Genomic DNA, 19,977 nt, shown 5'->3' on the forward strand with positions numbered 1-19,977 from the left:
GAGCGGAGTAAAACCAGAGCAACACATAATAGGATTATGAAAATAAATATTTTCCTTTCATACTCCTTATGGTGTTTGTTTGATTTAGTATTTTCAATAGTGAAACTTCAATAATTTAACTTTTCCTAAGTCAGATCTTCTCTGTAATTCAAACAAATTCTTGGTGGTTCTCTTTGCAATGACATTCCTCGTAACAGGTTCAAAGTAGTAACATTTAGCAAATTTAATTTTTACAATTGTAACCAAATTATTGTGTGTGGTTAGTCATATCATTGTGTTATACCTGGATAATATATCTATATATCCATCCAAATATTGTTTGATCACTTCTTTTTAAATTGTAGGAATAATGCCTGTCCGTGTTATCATTAATCTGACTTTTCTTAGTGGGTTTCACCCACTATGAGAAAAAGTGTCTGCAATAATTTGAGTAGCCTCCAGTGATGGTGGGGCCCCTGGAAACTGTGTACTGTAACTGGTAGTCTTTTCTGTTTAGCTAGTAGCTAGCTGCAGGTGTTTAAAAGGTGTAGTGTCGTATTTAAGTGGCTGTGTGTCTATGGATTGGATGGAGGGATAAACACTGTGACATTGGATAATTTTCCCTTCTTCTGTTTTCAAGTCTTTATGTTCTATGGAAATATTTGTGGAAAACAGATCTTGTGAACAGCCAAAATCCCCTTTTTAAAAGTGAAAATGCAACAGTAGTAAATATGAAATAAATGTGCTAATTAATTCAGTGAAAACTTTTTAAAGATATATTGATCAGAAAGAGAGAGACCTTTTGAGGTGAACTATAGAGTTAAGATAATACTTTCCAGAGCTAAAAAAAGCTCACAGAAGCTTGTTTTTATGATTCATCTGTCAAACACAGTTGCAAAGATAAAATTTAAGGCAGACAATAAAGGTTTTTGATGAACACTCGTTCAATATGCTACCCCACTGACAGAGCTAGCCTTCTTTTTTGTATGGTAGTTCTGGATTCTGAAATGAAACACAGTAGGTAGGAGGAAGTTGAAAAGGCTTCAGAAGCTGTCATCTGTCTCAGAATGAAAGGACTTTTTCCCCACTTTAAGTTTCAGTGTCCTATGTCTTTCATGCATTCAGTACATACTAAAGCCATTGTAAAGATATCAGTGTCATAGCATGAGGAATTAGACCAACGTTGTGGTTGGGGCTGGTCTGGGCAAAAGAGGATTATTGCTTTCTGAGTTCTTATTTAAAACTGTCAGGTCCTTTTTTTTTGGGTTTTTTTTAGGTTCAGTAATCATTGCTGAGGACAAAAACTATCAAGATATAATCGTCAATATAATTTACATTTTAGCAGCAGTGGAGTTTTAAAATTTTTAATGAATTATAAAGATTTTGTCAGGATTATAGAATTGACTTTGTGCAATTTAAGGTTTTGCTACTATAAGAGATCCATATGCATATAGTTCTTTCAGAGTTAAATCCTAGAATAAAGTCTTTGTCATTTGGATATGAAATTCCAAGTGCATCATCACTGAAATATTTTAGCTTGCCAGTATTATATCTGAGTTTTTTCTTTCTTAATTGCTTTTTTTCCTCCTTATTATAGATGGTCTATTTTTTTTTTTTCACTTCACCCTTTTACACTATCATGCTTCACAGACTTCACTACCAAAATCTTGCCACATAAACTCAATGCATGTCTTCCTTTGAATTTTTCTTGATGCATTCATATATATTTTAATTACGCTATAACAATATAGGTGCAGGTTCTGTCAGGAGGAGTAGCTGTTCTTAAACATTTAAAAGCAGTGTACCACAACAGGCTTGAATATTTTGATATGTCTTTGATAATTTATAAAAGGTAAGTGGCTGGTTATTCCGGCACTCAGTAAAAGATTCAGAGTTTTAATGTTATGGAATCACAGAATGATGGATGTTGGAAGGGACCTCTGGAGACTGTTGAATCCACCCCCTCTGCACAATCAGGGTCAGCTACACTGGGTAGCAGATACATAGGGGCATTGGGTATCTCCAGAAACAGAGACTCCACAACCTATGTGGAATGTTTGACAGATTGTCCTCCTAATAAAAAAGGTTTTCTTGTCTTTAAATGGGATATCCTGTGTGTGCCCATTGACTCTTCTAATTTGCCTGGACAGCACTGAGCCGTTTCTGGTTCCATCCTCTTTACTCTCTCCAATCAGGTATTTATGCACATTGGTAAGATCCCCCCAGGCCTTCTCTTTGCATGGCTAAGCAGTCTCTGTTGTCTCAGCCTCTCCTTGCACATCAGATGCTCCATTCCCTTAATCATCTTTCTGGCCCGTTGCTGGCCTTGTTCCTGCGTGGGGGGGTTGGGTTAGATGACCTTTGAAGGTACCTTCCAACCCAAACTATTCTATGATTTAATGATTCTCTCGTGCTGGAGAGCACAGAACTGGACACAATACTCCAGGTGTGGTCTCAGCAGTGCTGAATTAAAGAGGAAGGATGAGCTCCCCTGTCATCGCCCCACCAGGCCCTTTCTAACACAACCCAGGGTGCTGGAGACCTAGTTTGCTGCAAGGGCACATTGCTGGCTTGTGCTCAACTTGTCCTCCTCGTCTTCCATCTCCTTTTCTATTAATATAAAGCTACTTTCCAGCCAGTTGTTCCCTAGCCTGCACTTGTGCATGGGGCTGTTCCTCCCCACATGCAGGACTTGGCATTACTCAGTGTACTGTTTTCATCATCTTCATCACCAGACTTCATCACTTTGCTTGCATTTTTATGAGGTTTTATATTACTTTGAGTAATGTATAAAGTCTCATTTCACGTTTTTCTTCTTGCAACCGCTTGAGCTGTGTTCTGTGAGTGATAAATCTTCCTGGTATTTTGCAGTTTGCAGCTCACAGAACAAATTATGCAAACATCTTATTACTGTTTCATTAAGACCTTTTGTTTATGCTACATCACAAAACTGTTTTGAATTTTGAATTACCATAGATGTTGGTGGTTTATGGTACTCAGGCTGAACTCCACCTTTGTTGTTTAAATATTTTTTCTTTCCTTTTGCTTTTCATTTCTCTCTTATCTGAGAGATTTAATATCTTAAGATTTATTTTTTTTGTTACTGGCTCTTTGGAAAGCAACACAACTCATATGGCTCAATCGATGTCACTGGTGTAATCACATTACAGTTATAGCTATTGAAGGTGAGCTTTTAGCAAATTATTGAGAACTCAGTGCCTTGAATTTGAGTGACAGTCTGTTGCCTTGCTTCTCTTAGAAAATGCCAATATAAAAACTTTAGGTAGCTACATTTTAATAATACATGTTAATGAGTTGGAGGAAGGATGAACCAAGCAGGGGCAAAGCTTCTGAGTCATTAAAAAAGTTTAAAAGTACTTTAAAGTAGGGAAAAAGTTAGTGATCTTTTTTTGGAATTTGCAGTGCTCTATTTCTGTGGCCGTAGGTTGGAAACAGATTGGATGTCAGACTGATTGTCAGCATTTGTGTTAGTGGTTTTGTATGTGGGTGGTTTCTCAAGTAAAGAATTTTGCATTTATTGTAGAAGCTAGTAAGGTAACTTTCCTATAGCTAGTTAGGTATTAAAATACATAAGATATAAATAATGTATAACGAGTTTGAAAGCTTACCTCATGTTTCAAATAAAAGGAACTCCTGAAACACAATTCACTATGAGAATATGAACACTTGACCAACAAACTGAAAATGTAGTTTCTTCTGTGTTGAAAGGGTTTGACATGATAAGCTTTCTTTCTAATGCTTCTGTCACATAAAGACTAATTTTGGGGGGCTTAAATAAACGTATACTGAACCAGTATATGTGCATTTTTACACCCGTATCTACAGCAGTTGGTGGTGTATTGCAATAGTTGATTATATACTTTATCTTAACGATGTAGCCTATCGTCACAATTTAGAATATTACTCGAAAATCTGAGTTCTGGCTCACTAGAACATTTTAAGCACATAATTCCTCTAGAATGACTCGCTTAAACACAAATTTTAGGCAAGTTATAAATTATGTATTTTGCACTGTCTTCATCTCCTTGTGTCCCTCCAGAGTCACGGTAAATTAGGTAGCTTAAAAAATGTGACTTCAATATGCAACTAGTTTGAGTTGGTATCTCATATTTTTGTTTTCATTCCAATAATCATTACCAAGAGTTAGAAAGCCTAGCTTTTAGTGACATGGCGCATGAATCAATATTTCACAGCCTACTTTTGGAATAGAAACTACCATTTTGTTTTTCAAAATCCACCTTCATAATGAAGCAGCATAACTTGCTTCACACAAGCAAGCTACCATTTGGAGCAGAGTATGTTAGAGTTACAGCAGGTTTTTGTCTTTTCTAACCTCTTATGTATTAATATATATTAATATATGTATTAATAAAATCTTAGTCCGTGTAACTTGCTACTGCATTGTTTGAATGTCATTTCATATCCTCTGCAAGTTTTTGTGTTTGTTTTGTTTTAATGTTTTAACACTTCTCCAGTAAGAATCTATTAATGAAAGGTGACCATTTGGGATTTGGTATACAAAATCAACACAGCTTGGATAATCTATTATTTTTTCTTCAGTCTTGTTGTATGTCAAGGGAAAAAAATTGCTTGTAGCATGTTATGAAATACCGTGCCACACGCACATAGAAATGTATCATAGTTGGCATATCTGTAATTTACTTGTAAGTATGAAATTCCTGTTAGGAATCTATATATCATATTAGCAAAACAGTATCCATTCTGTACTATATTATTTTGGCAACATGATAGCTAGATTTGAAATGGAATCCAAAGTTTATAGTTGGCATCACATTGAGAATTACTTAATTACATTTTCTTTCCTGTCACTGACCTCATCTCTCTCCAGCTCTAACTACAACTGTCTACATTGCAGCAGGTGTGGGAACCCTCTAATATGTTTGTGCAATTTCAATTTTTATACCTACAGTGAAGATAGTAGTTTTCTTACTGTATATCAGGGGTTTTTTTGTGGGGTTGGCACCAAAATAGTCAAGTAACTTATTATTTGGGATGAGCAAATTCATTATATTAAATGTATTTGTCATTTTTATTTTTCAGATTGTATCTCACAATTGTTGAAATTATATTAGCAAATACTAAGTATAGAATAACAGCAATAGATAAAAACAACAATGAATTACAATTACAATGTTCATCCCCACAAAAGCGCGTTATTCCGTGCATTGCACTTCCTCACTGCCAGTAGCAAACTGTGTTTGTAAAGATACTTTGAGTAATGTTGATAGCCATGTTCTATTTAACAATAAAGCAGCATAAACATTATGTGTAACATTCAGGACTGTTGAGCATTTGAATATTTTATTTTTTTTCTGAAAACCAGGAATTCCTAATTTTCAACTGAACTACTGCTTTTATCTATGCATCTGATTTGGACTTCTTATCAGAGTATAAGTTAAAATTACATGGGACATAACTCAAGTAAAGCTGGATTTAGTTTGACAAAAGCTATGCATAAACCAAAATTAACTTCTGTTAGTCATAGCACACAAAAGATATTCTGTATCTAAGTAAGCATTGGCACAGACTGCTCAGGATCTTTGTGAGTGCTGAAGTGAAAAGAATCTTCTAGTGATTGATTTTGTTGTTGTTGTTCTGTTTCATTTAAAAACAAAAGAACATAATTTTTTTCTGATTAAAAGTTGTGTGTGATATAAGAAATATTATCAGAATGGTGCTTTTGAATGTAGTCAAGGTTTTGTGTGGTGTTTTTTTAAGAAGCAAATGTCCTTTGTTAAGATATAAACTCACCAGAAAAAGAGTGTAGAGTTAAATTCAAGCACAGGGACTATGAATGGCATTGTGAAATGTACATTCTGGCCATATAATGTACTTTAAGGAAGAATGTCTCCTCTCATAAAACTAAAAAAAAAGTTTTTCAGATACTGCTGTATACTGAGAGCTGAAGAAAAACTTGAGAGAGGATCTCAGTTGTTATAAAGGAATGTCTTTCTACTCATATTTCTAATATCTAATAGCTTAATTGATAATTTCATGAGTCCTTTGTTGGTAATTTCAGCAATGTTTAGAAGATCCTAGGTTATAGAATTTTATTAATAAAATAAAATATTTAAAATTCTATTTAGTAAAATGCACAATCTCCCAAGTTATGCGAGATCAAGTGTTAGTGCAATTATGTTTACTTTGTATTTTTTAATAGATGTGATATATTTCTAAGAGAATACATTTGTTCTACATGTGAGAAATAAAATTTATTATGTCCTCCTACATGACAACATCTTGTTACTTCTTGCCTAATTTAAGCTTTCATTTGGATGAATACATTTCTGGTTGGCAGTGTATTGCCCTCCTCCTCTGCCAGCCAGGGCCTCCCCTCAACTCCCTCCTGCCTGTCAATTTTTTATCCACTGTAATGTGACGCTTAACAGAGTTTTTAATCAAAATTTTAATATTATGGTGGGGGATTAGAACCTGTTTGCCTGTAATTTGGTACTTTAATTTTGTTCCCTGTTGCTCCTTTTTGATTTTTTTTTTTCCTAGTTATATTCTTGGTTTGGAATGGCAGCTTTGCTCTGAACTTCAGCCATCCTTCTGTTGTGGCTTAGAGCATCAGCAACATCAAGTTACAGAGAAGCACAGACCTGGGACCTTTTATAATTATTACCAGTTTTATAGTTACTACTAGTCAAGGCTAACCCTTGAGATGTATTAAGAGCTTTTAGAAGTAGATAAAACTTTTGGAAGAGAGGATACCTGAGAAAGGAAAGCAAGCCACTCTTCTAGTCCAGATACACTCCCAGCCAACAGAGGCTCCTAGTCTGAACTTCTCTTATAATTGTTGCTAGCAGACTAAGAAAATAGAAGAGAATCACAGAGTACATTGACAATACTGCGTGATGTTTACTTTATGTAATATATATGTAGGTAACTTCCAGGATCTTTTTTAACGTATATAATTATATTGTGTATATGTGTGTGTATGTATATATATACAAACATAAAAGTGATTGACAACTGGCGTTTGTTGGGTTTCTAAATACTGTTAAGAGTGTCAGGGCTGTTTAAGTTCTGGGAATAATAATACAGAGGAAAAAATATTACTTCAGATCACCTTTTGCTTCAGTCTCATGTTTTAGAAATCACTAAGCGTCTTGGTGCCATGCAGGAACGGGATACATCATACTTTCCCCAGTCTGTCTGTCATGGTACCAAACATATGTTGGGGAAAAAAATACTGGGGGGCAGGGGGGAGGGAAGCTGCAAAAAGAGTATAACAGTTGATATTGTAGAAACTGGGTATTGAGTTTTTCTTGTATGATCCTTTTGGTTGATTTCCATGTGGAGAGAAATCTTGCATCATAAAGTTCAAGGCCTCTTACTTGGCAGCAAGGACTGTCAACAAGAAAGGCATTCATTATTAATAATGAAAAAGTCAGATCATTTTTCATCTTACGCAGGGAAGAAAAGGACAAAGAGACATCAACACATTAAGCTGTGTAGCTAACCCATTCTGTCCTCCCTAACCCGTGGTAATGAATGTGATATATGCAGGCAGAGGCAACGTGCACTGCCAAAACGTGTAGATTTGTCATGCAACACAGCTTTCTTTTTTTGGTTAATCTAGTGAGAGGCAATATTTGTTCAAACAGGAAAACTGATATATTTTCCAGTGGTGAATTCTGTGTCAGGGCACTAATTTTCAATGAATTTTATCTCTGTTCCTGGGTGTTTTCTTCATAATTATATAGATATATAGATAATGTGTCACTTTTGCATTTGAGTTTAGTTAGATGATCTGAGCTTGGAGTTCCTGTACAAGTTAGTTATTTCAGTCCAGGTTAAGTATCTAGGTTTGTAGTTAATGAATACAATTTGAATACCTAGCTTTTTTTTTTTTTTTTTTTTAATAGAGGAAAATATTCTGATTGATTAATATATATACTAAAACAGGAGGCTGCCTTTTTTTTTTTTTAACTTAGCAGCTTTTGTTAAATTACATGTAAATTATCTAACAAGGTTCTCAAGTATATAGCAGGTATTTAGGAGGAAACATTATTATGCTTCCATTTCTAGGAGCTAGAATCAAAAGCAAATTGTAAATTGCAGACCCCAAAATCTACATTCCAGATCTCTTGGAATTAGACAAGTACAAATACTTACAGTTCTGGAAGGCAACTAAATGTTGTGTAGGTAACACGTTCAAGAAAATATAATTTATACTTATGGTAATTTTACCACTGCTGCTTCTATACAGAATTTCTTAAGGGACACAACCATCAATGCAAAACTCAAGAAACATTCATTTCATGCTCTGGTCTTTGTTTTTCACAATGCTCTAAAGTACTTTTGTTACACACATGCTATTTGACTGTACAGGTAAAGAAAACATACACAGTGACATTAAGTGTGAGTGTGGATCTTTACATGCAAAGTTCATGTGGCTGTAACAGTGAATGAGGAGCTGTTTGGAGTGTAGGTGAAGGACACATCCCCAGTGCGGTCACAGAAGGGATAACAAGAATGATCAAGGGATGTTGTTGGAGCAGGGATGGATGCTAGGCTAGAGGACAAAAGAGAATGAATGAAAGCAAGAAACCAAAGGTTTCCTATTTTGTGATTCAGTCATTCCAGTGGGACGTACTATGTCATTTTGACTCTACACATTCTACATTGACTGAAAGTGGGTCAAGGTGTGTGTGGGTTTAGCCAGATAAACCTAGTTCTGATGTTTCGTGTGTGTTCAGTATTTAGTTCACAATCTTGGTAATATACGTAATGTAATTTTCTCAGTATACTTCATATTGTAATGTGTCAGTAGAGGGTGGGTACATATGAAGAAAATAGTAAAAAATTAGTTTCTCCAGTAATTAAGACTAACTCTGTGTGTACAACTCCATTTTGTTGATCAAAGTTTTGGGTTTAACTTGAATTGAATAAATGAGGTCTAGAGCAATCTCAGAATTGAGCAAATAACATCTTTGTGTGTGATATTTTTTCAATGAAGGTAAATGCTAGGGAGAACGTATTCACTCACATCAGCTTTCCATCCATTTACAGTTTGTTTATGATTTCAGGGGATGGGTATAGGTTTTCTTTATATAAATACCATATACCATTATAGAGGTTTGTTGTTTTATCTGTCTGTTAGTAATACAGCACATAAATCTCCAACTAGCAATGATTTTAAGCATTCGTTAAAAGCATTTTTGTAGAGAACCTGATACTCATAAACAGGATTAAAATGACTGAGTTGTGCATCAAGGCTGTCTTGCTCCTAGAGTAAGTCTATTTTATGGCATTTGAATTATTTTGGCAAGATTTAAGTAAATAAGATAGTTAAAGTTTGGGTTTTTTTCAAATTTATTTCTCTCCAGATTATTTAAGTCTTTAAAATCATGTTGACTTTTCAGCAATAGGTTCTGAAATATTTAAGTAAGAATGAAGAGTAAATGAAAGCACACCTTGACTTTGTGTCGAGACAAATTTTTTGAGGATTGGTAGTATGAATCAGGCTTATCCAGTCCTGGCATTGCCTGCTATTTTGTAAAGATTTTATTGGAGGAAAAATATAAGTTTTCCATTTAGTTCAATTTGGAGAGGATCACCAAATCCTTGAGAAAAATGTTCCTTCTGACTTATCTGCAGCACTGCAGGTGTTTGTGTTCAGAGTGCCCAGGGCTGCAGTCACTGAGTGCTCAGGCTCCTGTGAGTTTCAGTGAGTTTGGCTCATAATAAATGGAGAGTTGAAAAATACTATAGTGGGTTTTTTTTTGTTGTTTGTTTGGTTTTTCTATGTGTTATTTGTAGTCTAACTGCTTATTTGATTTTGTTTTTCTGCTGTTTTGTGATCTGAGAGATCTTGAAGTTGCCATGTCTGGAGATTAGTAGTGAGTCCTTGCATCTAATTTTGTGCTTAACTATTCTGTGTTCTAGTGGGGACAGTTCAAATATTTTATTTACTTATTTATTTATTTATTTATTTTATTTTTTACCTTTTATTGATATGTGAGATTCTTACTCCCCAGCAATGTAGCTTATCAGAATTAGGGAATGCAGTTTTGGTACCAATAATATCAACTTCTGGTAAAAATTCAGGATTCAGTACTAAAATGGCATCTATTATACACAATGTAGGTGATACAATAAGATCTGTGCTACATCTTAATGAGGGTTGAGACTGTTTCTGGAGCAGGGAGGTTATTATGTACACAGTGAGATACGGTCTGTCTCTCCAGAGTTCACTTTCAGGTTACTGGATGGCACCAAACACCTGGAATTAGATGTGAAACCCTTTGTGTGTAGGTCACCTGGCTTATCTGACTGAGACCTGATGTTGACACCTGGTGACCACTTAGTGGCCTGGATGAAACTCACGGCTGGTCTCAATTAGTCTCCTGCAGCAGAGGTGACTGCATCACAATGGGCCCTTGTGATGACAGGTGTAGGAGGGAGACCAGAGGCTTGAGTGGGCATTCCAAGCCATCTGAGGAGTCGTTCTGAGAGGCAGGTCCTACAGGTCAGAGCTGATGCAAATGCATGGAAGGATTATGCACTATGCTGTGTTTAGTTTTAAGGAAGAGCAGGTATGTTAGTATTTGATGTGAATAATTTGCTAATTTTAATTTAGTTAATTTTATATTTTAACTTTACCTTTGTAATAATGCATAAAATGTATGCAGGATGGTGCTTTTTGTTTGGTGTATGCGCTTTATGGATGTAAGTAACATAACAAAGAAAAAATGAGTTACTTTTAAAGTTCTGGCTTTGTATTGCTTTGAACGACCACTTCAAAAACATGTTCATACCTATGCTGTCAGTCCCCCATGCCTTCATTTAAATACAGTATTTGCTAATTAGTAAGGTTATCTGTATTCTTTCCTGCCTTCTTCGTGCAGAGGTTGAGCACATGTTTTGTAGCAGAGCACTAGTCTGCTGTTTCCCAGCTATTTATGGAAATGTGTCTATGCTCTGTCAGCACTACTGAGAGGTTACCCATGCTAGGTTTAACTTACCTGTCTGGCTTAATAATAGTAATGTTTCTTTTGTGCTCTTGGGATGTAGATGTAGAAGCCTTTCATAGCAGAGAAGTTTCGTGTCATGGGTGAATCTAGGAAATTCTAAGTTGGAGATGCAAGTTAAGACAAAATGCCTCCTCTGTGTATGTGAGCAATTATATACTATACTGGGAAGTACTACAAACCCAACTACAGTAATTTGTATGCTTTCATATTGGTTTTGAGAATGCATTTAGCACCTTATGCACCGTATGTCAAGGCACTTTATGTCTTATCTGACCTCACTGATATATTCTCTAACTCTTTTAGGGCTTTTGAGTAGCTGAATTTTATGGATCAGGTTACAAAAAAGTGTGCATTCAAATAAAAGCAGGGCTTTGTATCAATTCTGTACGCAAAGCTGCTTTTATGCCAAAGCATGTAATTCTGCAAGGGTGATACAGAGCCAAAATTCTGAAGTTAAAAAAACACACAAAGAAACAAAACCCTTCTCCTCATAGATTCTGGCACAGGAGTGAGGTTGGGTCAAGGCATCTAATGTCATTCTGCTGGAATGGTCTTTTGGCTGCTTTAGCAAGTCTTGGTAGTGCTTCAGTATAAACCGATGCTCAAAGCTATGAAAACCTAAATTTTAATTTGCCTGAGCTGCATCTTTATCTCCTTGGATGAAGATGGATATTTAACTAGAACCCTTTGGGCTTGGCCATAAGGATTTTAAGATGTTTTAGTGGAAAATCAGATTGAAAGCCACAGGAAAGAACTAGAGATGAAGCGCTAGATTTTGAAGAGTCATTGAGCTAAATTTAAAACTTACTTAGTCGATCTTGTGGAGTAATGTCAAAAGGATGAGGAAAATTTTGGAGTTTACTGGTAGGTGATAAGTCAAGTCCTCAAGGGAGCTGTGCAGGTAGTGTTCGTTGCACTAGGAAAGTGGAGACTTAAGAGATTCAGCTGCAGTTAATGGATGATTTGTTGCTTTGATATGTAAGCACGTTAATATTTTGCTGTTATACATTAAAATGAGCTGATGCATTGTGGATGAAGTCTGGTAGATTTAGATTCAGGCTAAAAAAGTGGTTCACTGAAGAAGAAAACTGTGCTGATGTCCAGCTAATCTAATTCCTGCAGAGAAAAGATACAACCTTAACATAATAGCATAATTAATTTATCATTTATTGTCCTTCTGAGATTTGACAGTCTATTTTTTTTTTTTTTGTTAAGAGATTAATAATCTTTCACAAACCCCTAAAACTTCAGCAAGATGTGTTTATGCTGCCCTACTACGTATACTTAGAAGTGTATTTGGTGGTGGTTTGGTTTTATAACTTCTATTAACATCACAATTTCTGAATTTTCATGCTCTTGCTGCTTATATTGCTCTCCAGGTTATATTCTTTCCTTGTGATTTCATAACAGCAGAAGAGCATGGGATGTGGTGGTGCAAATTAAGGAACAAAAAATTGGGCTAAACTTTTATTGATTAATGAATTTGTGTGAAAATTTTGGTTTAAAATAAGTGTATTTGATATGAATGAAATTGAGATTGTAGTACTTCAAGTGGCTTGTGTCTGTATAAAATAACAGAATTTTGCATACAACCAAATCTGGGTGAAATATCTATAATATGTCCTTACTGTTTAAATGGTCTCTCTTTCTCCTATCTGATACTTTAACAAACAGCCTGCAGTGGCAGCAGGGATGGGACAGGAAAACTTCATCACTTTACATAAAATTGTGGACTTTTTTTTCTTTTTTTTTTTTTTTTTTTTTTTCCTGAAACGTTCGTAGCCTCCTCATCCTACATACTGAATCTTTAAACTACTTTACAAATTGTACCCAATTTTCTGGGATTAATACTCAATTGTGTGTATTACTTTTTTAATTCTGAGTTTTAAAATGTAATTCTGAGTTAATTTTCTAAGGGTCATGGTGTTATGTCTTTTTTTATCTGGAATGATTATTATATGGCAATGTTACATGTGGCATGCTGATATCTTCTTGCTAACATTATGATATCAAGAATAACCTAAATGGTAATTATTGTAGCTGCATGCTTCTGGCAAACTAGTTATTTCGTGAATCCGGCTTGTACCAGTGTATCACAGATGTAAACAATCTTTGTGTATTTCTTTTTGAAAAGGTTTACTTGGTAGTGTGTCAGTTCTGCACAGTAGATGAGAGCACCCGGTGCTTCGGAAAATGAAACATAGAAGTGTCCATAGTACCTTCCTGCCAGGTGAGGTGGGACTGGGATTGACAGAAGATTTTGCTGCACTGATTTCTATTTCACCTTCTTAGTTCTGTCTTGTGCCTATTTCCCTGCTTCGTGAGTCTGTGCTCCAAAGGTCACAGCTTTCCTAAATCATGGCTGCTGCACTCACTGCTTGCAGCTCCTCATAGTGCAGTCATCCTTTGTTCTGGCAATGATGCTTGTGCCGTTGGGTGACAAGTGCTTTCTGAAACTCTTGCTGCTTAAGTTACCAGCCATGCTGTCTTTCCAGTTGTCTGGCATCTGCATCATTTGTGCCAATGCTGGCACATAAAAGGGATGGGAACACATAGATGAAAGAGAACAAGGGTGATGGCAATCCCAAAGTAATTTAAGGTGCTTTGGAACCTCATCCTATGTTTTCAGTGCATCAGTGTGGTTAGGCATATGGTTTTGAGACACAAGTGTCCTGATAAAATACTTTAGTCTACCCTTTATTTACTACGCGAATTGCGTAGCAGATTCGGTGCCACCATCAGGAGCTGGTCCGAGCTCGGGGTGACATAACACGCGTCTCCACTAGATGGCGCTGCCGGTCCGGCTGTGCGCGTGCCGCGGGGGAGCCGAACCCCGGCCGGGGACAGGGGGACTCGAACCGCGGTCCCGAAAGCGAGGAGTCCCGAGGCAATCCGCGATTGTTTTGAAGAGATACACTGGTGTAAACTCTACAAAATGGAATCAGGATCAGGTTGTTAGGCTGGTCATTTGTCCATCCTTTCCTCCCCCCCCCCCCCCCCCCATATCCCTTTACTTTCTACAGAATATCTAGATACGGCAGACCAGGAAAATCAGACCTGTCAAGGAACATGCATCTTCTGTTTGGAGGTGTCTCTAACTCTTTAAGGGCTGCACATTTTTCAAATTATTATTTATTTATTTTATTACTTTCCCCATCACCCACCCTGAACACATTGGTGGCAATAAGGGCTCTTCACTTCTTATGTTGTGAAAAATCTAGATACTTAATGTTGAATATTTATGAAATATGTATAAAGTGGTGCTGAAGAGGTTAACTGTACTGCAGAGTCTTTGTAGATGTTGGGTATGAAATACGGGAGAAGTCAATGGACATAACACAGTGCTTCATACAAACAGTAAATTAGTGATTCTTATTTGCCTGAGGTAAGCGCGAGCCTCTGCAATGTCTTGATCTTTGTGCGAAGACCTAGTAAAGAAGAGCAATCTTAACAGAAACCTTAAATTAGAAAGAGGGATTTTCCTGACTAGAACATATCACTGGGAGGATATGTCACCTATTAATTGAAAAGAATAGAGGGAAAACCTTTTATTTAGTCTTTTTGACAAAACAAATTATTTTAAAACATCAGTGATATTGTCTTGTTTATTTTTAAAAAGCATAACACACATATATGAGAAAATTAAAAAATGGAAAAAGTCAAAGATATTAATGATTGCTAGTCATATGTCAAAATATGTTAATGAAGCATTCTATTTTTATGCTCATAATATTCTGCTTTTCCTGAAGTCCTGAGAGATATTTTTTATGTAGTGCTAGAAAAGGAGTATTTAGAGAAGGGTCTGCGCTGCTATTAGCTGCTATACCACTCGCCTGAATTTGTTTTTATGCTGCATCAACCATTTTATAAAGTTGAGAAGAAAATACATTCTTCACATGGATAATTAAATATGCAGTTGTGATTCTGTTTTTTTTAAATGCTTGATGTCTTAAGGCATGCAATCTTTAGAATACTGTATCCCTTCTATATGTGTAAACTTGTTAGTGTAGGGTACTAGTGAGAAAAGTTTGAAGTGTCAAATGGTGTGTGGTCTTGCAGGTGATCTCTTTCAGATCTTTTTTTTTACTTGATGGAGGAGGTTTGACTGATGAGGCAGTCTGCTATGATAATTCTAAAGGTTAACTTTTAGGCTGAATGTTTGTAAATGTGAATTTTTAACTTTGGTTTTGAGAAGTAGTAGTTGACTACCAGATCACAACAAACTGAGCTGGTGATTGTAAATGGAACATGTTGTACTAAATAATCAAATGCATTGTAAATGAAAGAGTGGTTTTGCCTTTGTACGTCAGCTGTGTGAGAAATACTGTTGGTTCTTTTTGCTTTGCTACAGAGATTCTTTGATTTCATGTTTTTATTTGCATATTCAAGATTGGTCAACACTTTGTTCATATTTTTTAAATGGTGATCTCACTGGATGTGGGGAGAGGGTGCGTATCTGCGAGTTCTCCCCCTGTGCTCTGTACCATGACGCTGACAATCCAAACATGCTGGAAGAGGGAACGTTGCCTCTCCTGGTGGTGTGGTGGGCGTTGCACATCAGATGAATCTGTTAGCACTGTGGAAGAACACTTTCTTTCTACATTTCTAATTGAACTCCCACAGAGGCTGATTTGGGTTGTGTAAATTGGTAACCTCCTTCTGTTTTGAAAAAGGTTTGTAGTTGTTGTTAATTGATATCTAATTGGTAATATCAGCAACAGAGTGTGGGATGAGTTCAGTTACTGACCCAACAGAGCAGCACTGAGGCAACTGTAAGATGTTATATGCTGTAGGCAAAGTGGGCATTGCAATTGCACACATACATTTTTGTAGAATAAGGGAAAAATCAAGTTGTTATTAATTTGCAGATGAGATATTGACGGGTCATATACTGTTCTGTGAAACAGCATAGTAGTTACAGTGATGCTGTCACTCTGTGTAAGGACAGAAGGTCAGGTTGTGTACAGTCATTCATGCACCTTGGGCGCATTTGCAGTGGTACTTACTGTATATATAGCCATAACTTGGAATGTGGTTATGATTGATGGATCGAGTTTGGTACAAGAGTGTGTATAAACAAGGAAATGGCTTTAAAGACGAGACATTGATTGTATTTTTATAAAAATAAAACACATTTTGTTACCTATTTTTCTTTTTAGACATAATGACAAGTTATCCTTGGAAGGGATGAAAATTGGCAATGACTTTCCCCTACATCTCTTGAGGTAGCGTTTTTCACGCTAGAGAATTCTGTTTCTCACTTAGGTCTCTTACACTAATGAATTATTTACGTGTATCTATTGTTTGTCTGTATAGAGATTATTTGGATAGTTAAAACATCATGTTTTTGTTTTAATAATATTAATACACAAATGTAAGGAATTCATAATATTTGTGGGTCCTATATTTCCTACTTTGGCATGTGTGAAAATTAAGGATAAAAGACCAATGAGAAATATACTTTTAGAATTAATATTAGCTACAGTTACACTATTAAATTCTCTTGAAGTAATTGTTTAACACACTGCCTTTAAGAGTTTAATCTGTTTTATGGACGTCCTTTTAGCTGTAAAATAGTACAACAGACGGAAGAAAGTTTCCTTGACCATCACCATGTTCCAGAACTTCACTTTGGGAAATTGGATAGACTTATGCAGTTCCAAGCTGTTTGGCTAGGAAGTGTGCTGCCTTTGATTTTGACATAATGTGGAACGAGTTGATTATTTGCCTCCTTACATAACTTATTTGTTTTTCATTAAACATTCTGATAAGGTCTTATTAAAGTACCATGTATTATTTATGGTATTTCATATGAAAATGAGCTGAAGGGAAAATTCTATCAGCTTAGGGCGTTTGCAGAATAACAGCCCTTCTGTGCTAGGGGAAAAAAAAAGAATGAAGAAAAGCATGACATAGTCCTGTCAGAACAGGAGACTGCTTAAGGCACAGAGAAAGAATGAAAAAAGGAGAAAGGGCATAGAGAGGGTTCATTTCTCCTTTTCACTCTCTCTTGCTTCTCTTCGTCTGTGGCGCGTGGGGGTTTTTGTTGGTTGTTTGGTTTTTGTTTGTTGTGGTTTGTTGTTGTTGGGTTTTGGTTGGGTTTTCTTTTTGCTTTGGTATTGTTTTGTTTTGGGTTTTTTTGGTGATAAAGTATTCTGTGCTGTTCCAGTAGATCAGTCTGCGATAAACTGCAGAAGCATGGATGTTTCCTAAGCTAAAGACAATCCCTGTATTGTAAGTTTGTGCATGATTGTTTTGGTGTTTCTTGCTGAGTTCTGAATACATTGGTTCTGTTGCATTGGCTGCTTTTGAGAAAGAAAATTATGTAATAACTGATTCTGCTGGAGAATTTTCGGTTTTGCATGAAGACGACGTTAGTGGATCTAAATCAGTCTCTGAAGCCTGTGTGGGTGCAGGTATGTGTGCGCACATGTAGAATGAAAAAGAATATGTTTTTTAAATACAGCGCCTGAGTTGCAGTGACATGTTTTCTATCTGTTTCCAGTAAAGCGGGGTCTATTATTTGTTTTTAAGGGTGGATCTTAAGATCAAACCAGTCCTGCTGTTGATGAAATAAGACTTTTGTATGTGTGTTATTTATTTATTGTTGCTAATGTTATACTCTTGATCTAAGATGTGTTTTTGTGGGAGTTAGATGTCCTATAAAATAAGCAATTTAAAAATCTTCTGTAGAGTGTTTTTAAAAGGAACCCCTTCAAAACCTCAGGTGGTGCTTTGAGGTTTGACCTTCTTTCCTGAAGAATTAATAATTAATTCATCTGTCAAATTCTAATTAAAAATAGTAGTATCTTCTGTGTTACTTAAGTTGTATCTAAAAAAAAAAAAAAAAAAAAAAAGACCTGTAATGTAGGACCTCAAGGACAAGCTGTGGTATAAATTATTTGATTTGCAGGTCACATCCTACTTTATTACATAAAGACTAACTAGATCTACTAATGAATAATTATTACTCCATAAAATAAAGGGGGGGAAGAAAAAGCCTGCAGGAGTGGAATACTAATTTGAGGTATCACTCTCAAAGTAAAAAGTAAACATTAAATTCTGAAAATTGCAAACGTAATTTTTCCATGTAACCTGATAGGGCAGTCCTTACAACAGATTGACTAGCTGTCAAATGAATTTGTAATTTTAGATGAGATGGGGTTTAGACTAATTTTGAGATGCAGTCTTTATTCCAGACTGCTCCCCTTCCCCCAGTAAAGTAGACTATGTGCCACAGAATTTTGTTTCATTCCTCGTGTTTCTGCTACAGCAGTTACGCAGATAATTCACGGTTTTGCTGTAATGCAATAGACGTCTCTGGGAAACTAGATGGTGAATGAAACATAAATATGAAATTAATTTATATTTTAAAAGAAAAAAAAGCTCATTTACTGATAGCACTGTATATTTGCTGGCATCCACTGACTAGCCAAGATTCTTTCCCTTCCCCACTTTGTGCTTCATACTTTTGTTCTTAGAAGGGGAAAGCCCTTTTTATGTCAGGTGTGAGTCCTGGCAGGAAAAAAAAAAAGTGTGTGTGTGAGTGTGTATGTGTGTGTGCAGAATCATAACAGGCATTCAGTCCCAGCTGGCCAATGACACTAATTGCCCAGATCTCATGGATGCCTGTGATGCAGCGCGCTCACTTTCTCTCCTTCCCTATCCTCTCCAGGGATTTTTAAAATGCAGTATTTGAATTTTGGTGAGTGGTAAAGACCCTGCCCTAGGACCCATTTGACAAATGAGAAGCTGTGCAGCATCAGCACCAGCCGACTGAGCCTCACTGAGTCAATCTCTCTCTCTACTAGTCAGCAGCTACTGTTGTGAGACAAGCTTCAGCTCCCTGTGTCATTGAGGAAGTTCCATTTGCTCATCAATAGGCTGCAGGCTGTGTCTTCTTTTTTTTCCTCTCTGTTCAAAATCCGTAGTTTAAATCTACCAAGTTGCCTTAGCTGACAAATGAATGTAGGGATATAGCGCTGGGGGGGAAAAAAAAAAGGCATTCAAGAAATACTGTTTCTTACTTAAATAATCAAAAGGAAAAAAAAAACGTAGTGACAAGATAGGGCAAACGTGCTTGCATGCAAGCCCCCTCACTTGTTCTACGTAGACTTCAGAGCAACACCATGCAGCATCCCCTTACGGGTGCAACCTGCGTGGCACTGCCGAACGTGGGCATGTGTCCCCAGCTCTCCTGTGCCTTGACTTTTATGTACTTACAGCAGGTAAGTTTGCTTAACTTTTTCTTTTCCTGTATTGCCTGCTTTGTCAGCATCGTTGGGGGATTTGTAATCTTGGAGGTATTTTGTGTATGAATAGACTGTATAAATGTCTCCCACTGTGTGGAGTGAATGTTGTGCCTGCACTGAAGAATGGCGAGAGTGAGTAGAAAATATGTTTTAACAGAGCATCAAGCCTTTGCATTTTTTTGTTGTTGTTGTACTGTCTTTATTGATGCTGTTGATAGATATTTAACACAGTACTTTGACTGCTTTTCTCGTGGATACTGTAGCAGAGTTTCGGCTGTAAAGGACTGCTCTTTATTCACTTGCAGGCATAAATTATACTTCTAATGTAAATGTGCCCAATGGCAATTTTGTTTAAGCCTTCTTTGAAGCCAGGAATTTTAAGTCTCAGTTGAAACATGCTGCTGATTAAAATCAAGCTGGTTTTTAGTTCAAAAAAAAAAAAAAAAAAAAAAAAAAAGACTGTTTCTAAAGCTGTGTATGTGCAGAATTAATACTTCTATCACTGAAATACATTGGAATGGGTTTTGAAAATGTTCTGCTATCAGTAAGTTGATATAAATTTCCAGTCTGTTTTTAAGATTTTTTAAAAATTCATTTAATATAATTTTTGCTTCTAGGGGTTTTTTAAGTATTTCCATCCCTGTTCCTCCCCAAATTATTTACTACTTGATACCCTCTCTCTGTTATAACATGGAATAAATAACTGGATAATAACACAGTCT

The 19,977-nt window shown here is 36.3% G+C and overlaps 1 protein-coding gene across 41 annotated transcripts in view; it reads left to right on the forward strand.

Moving 5' to 3' along the window:
* Positions 1-19,977, forward strand: part of RBFOX1 (RNA binding fox-1 homolog 1) — a 1,115,790-nt gene that overhangs the window by 830,105 nt on the left and 265,708 nt on the right. For 5 of the 41 annotated variants that reach the window (XM_005508441.4, XM_021295781.2, XM_005508444.4 and 2 more), the window contains exon 1: positions 19,092-19,231. The exons of 26 other annotated variants lie outside the window; for them this stretch is intronic. Coding sequence is in view for 10 of the 15 variants with exons in the window: in XM_065030755.1 (XP_064886827.1) it covers positions 19,088-19,231 (144 nt within the window). In the remaining 5 variants the exon portion in view is untranslated. Of the gene's footprint in view, positions 1-16,413; positions 17,420-17,451; positions 19,232-19,977 lie in introns of those variants that run through there. 10 more of the 41 variants (XM_065030769.1, XM_065030768.1, XM_065030762.1 and 7 more) reach the window with 10 other exon arrangements.

Source organism: Columba livia, chromosome 15 (assembly GCF_036013475.1).
Source record: "Columba livia isolate bColLiv1 breed racing homer chromosome 15, bColLiv1.pat.W.v2, whole genome shotgun sequence".
NCBI classification, from domain to species: domain Eukaryota; kingdom Metazoa; phylum Chordata; class Aves; order Columbiformes; family Columbidae; genus Columba; species Columba livia.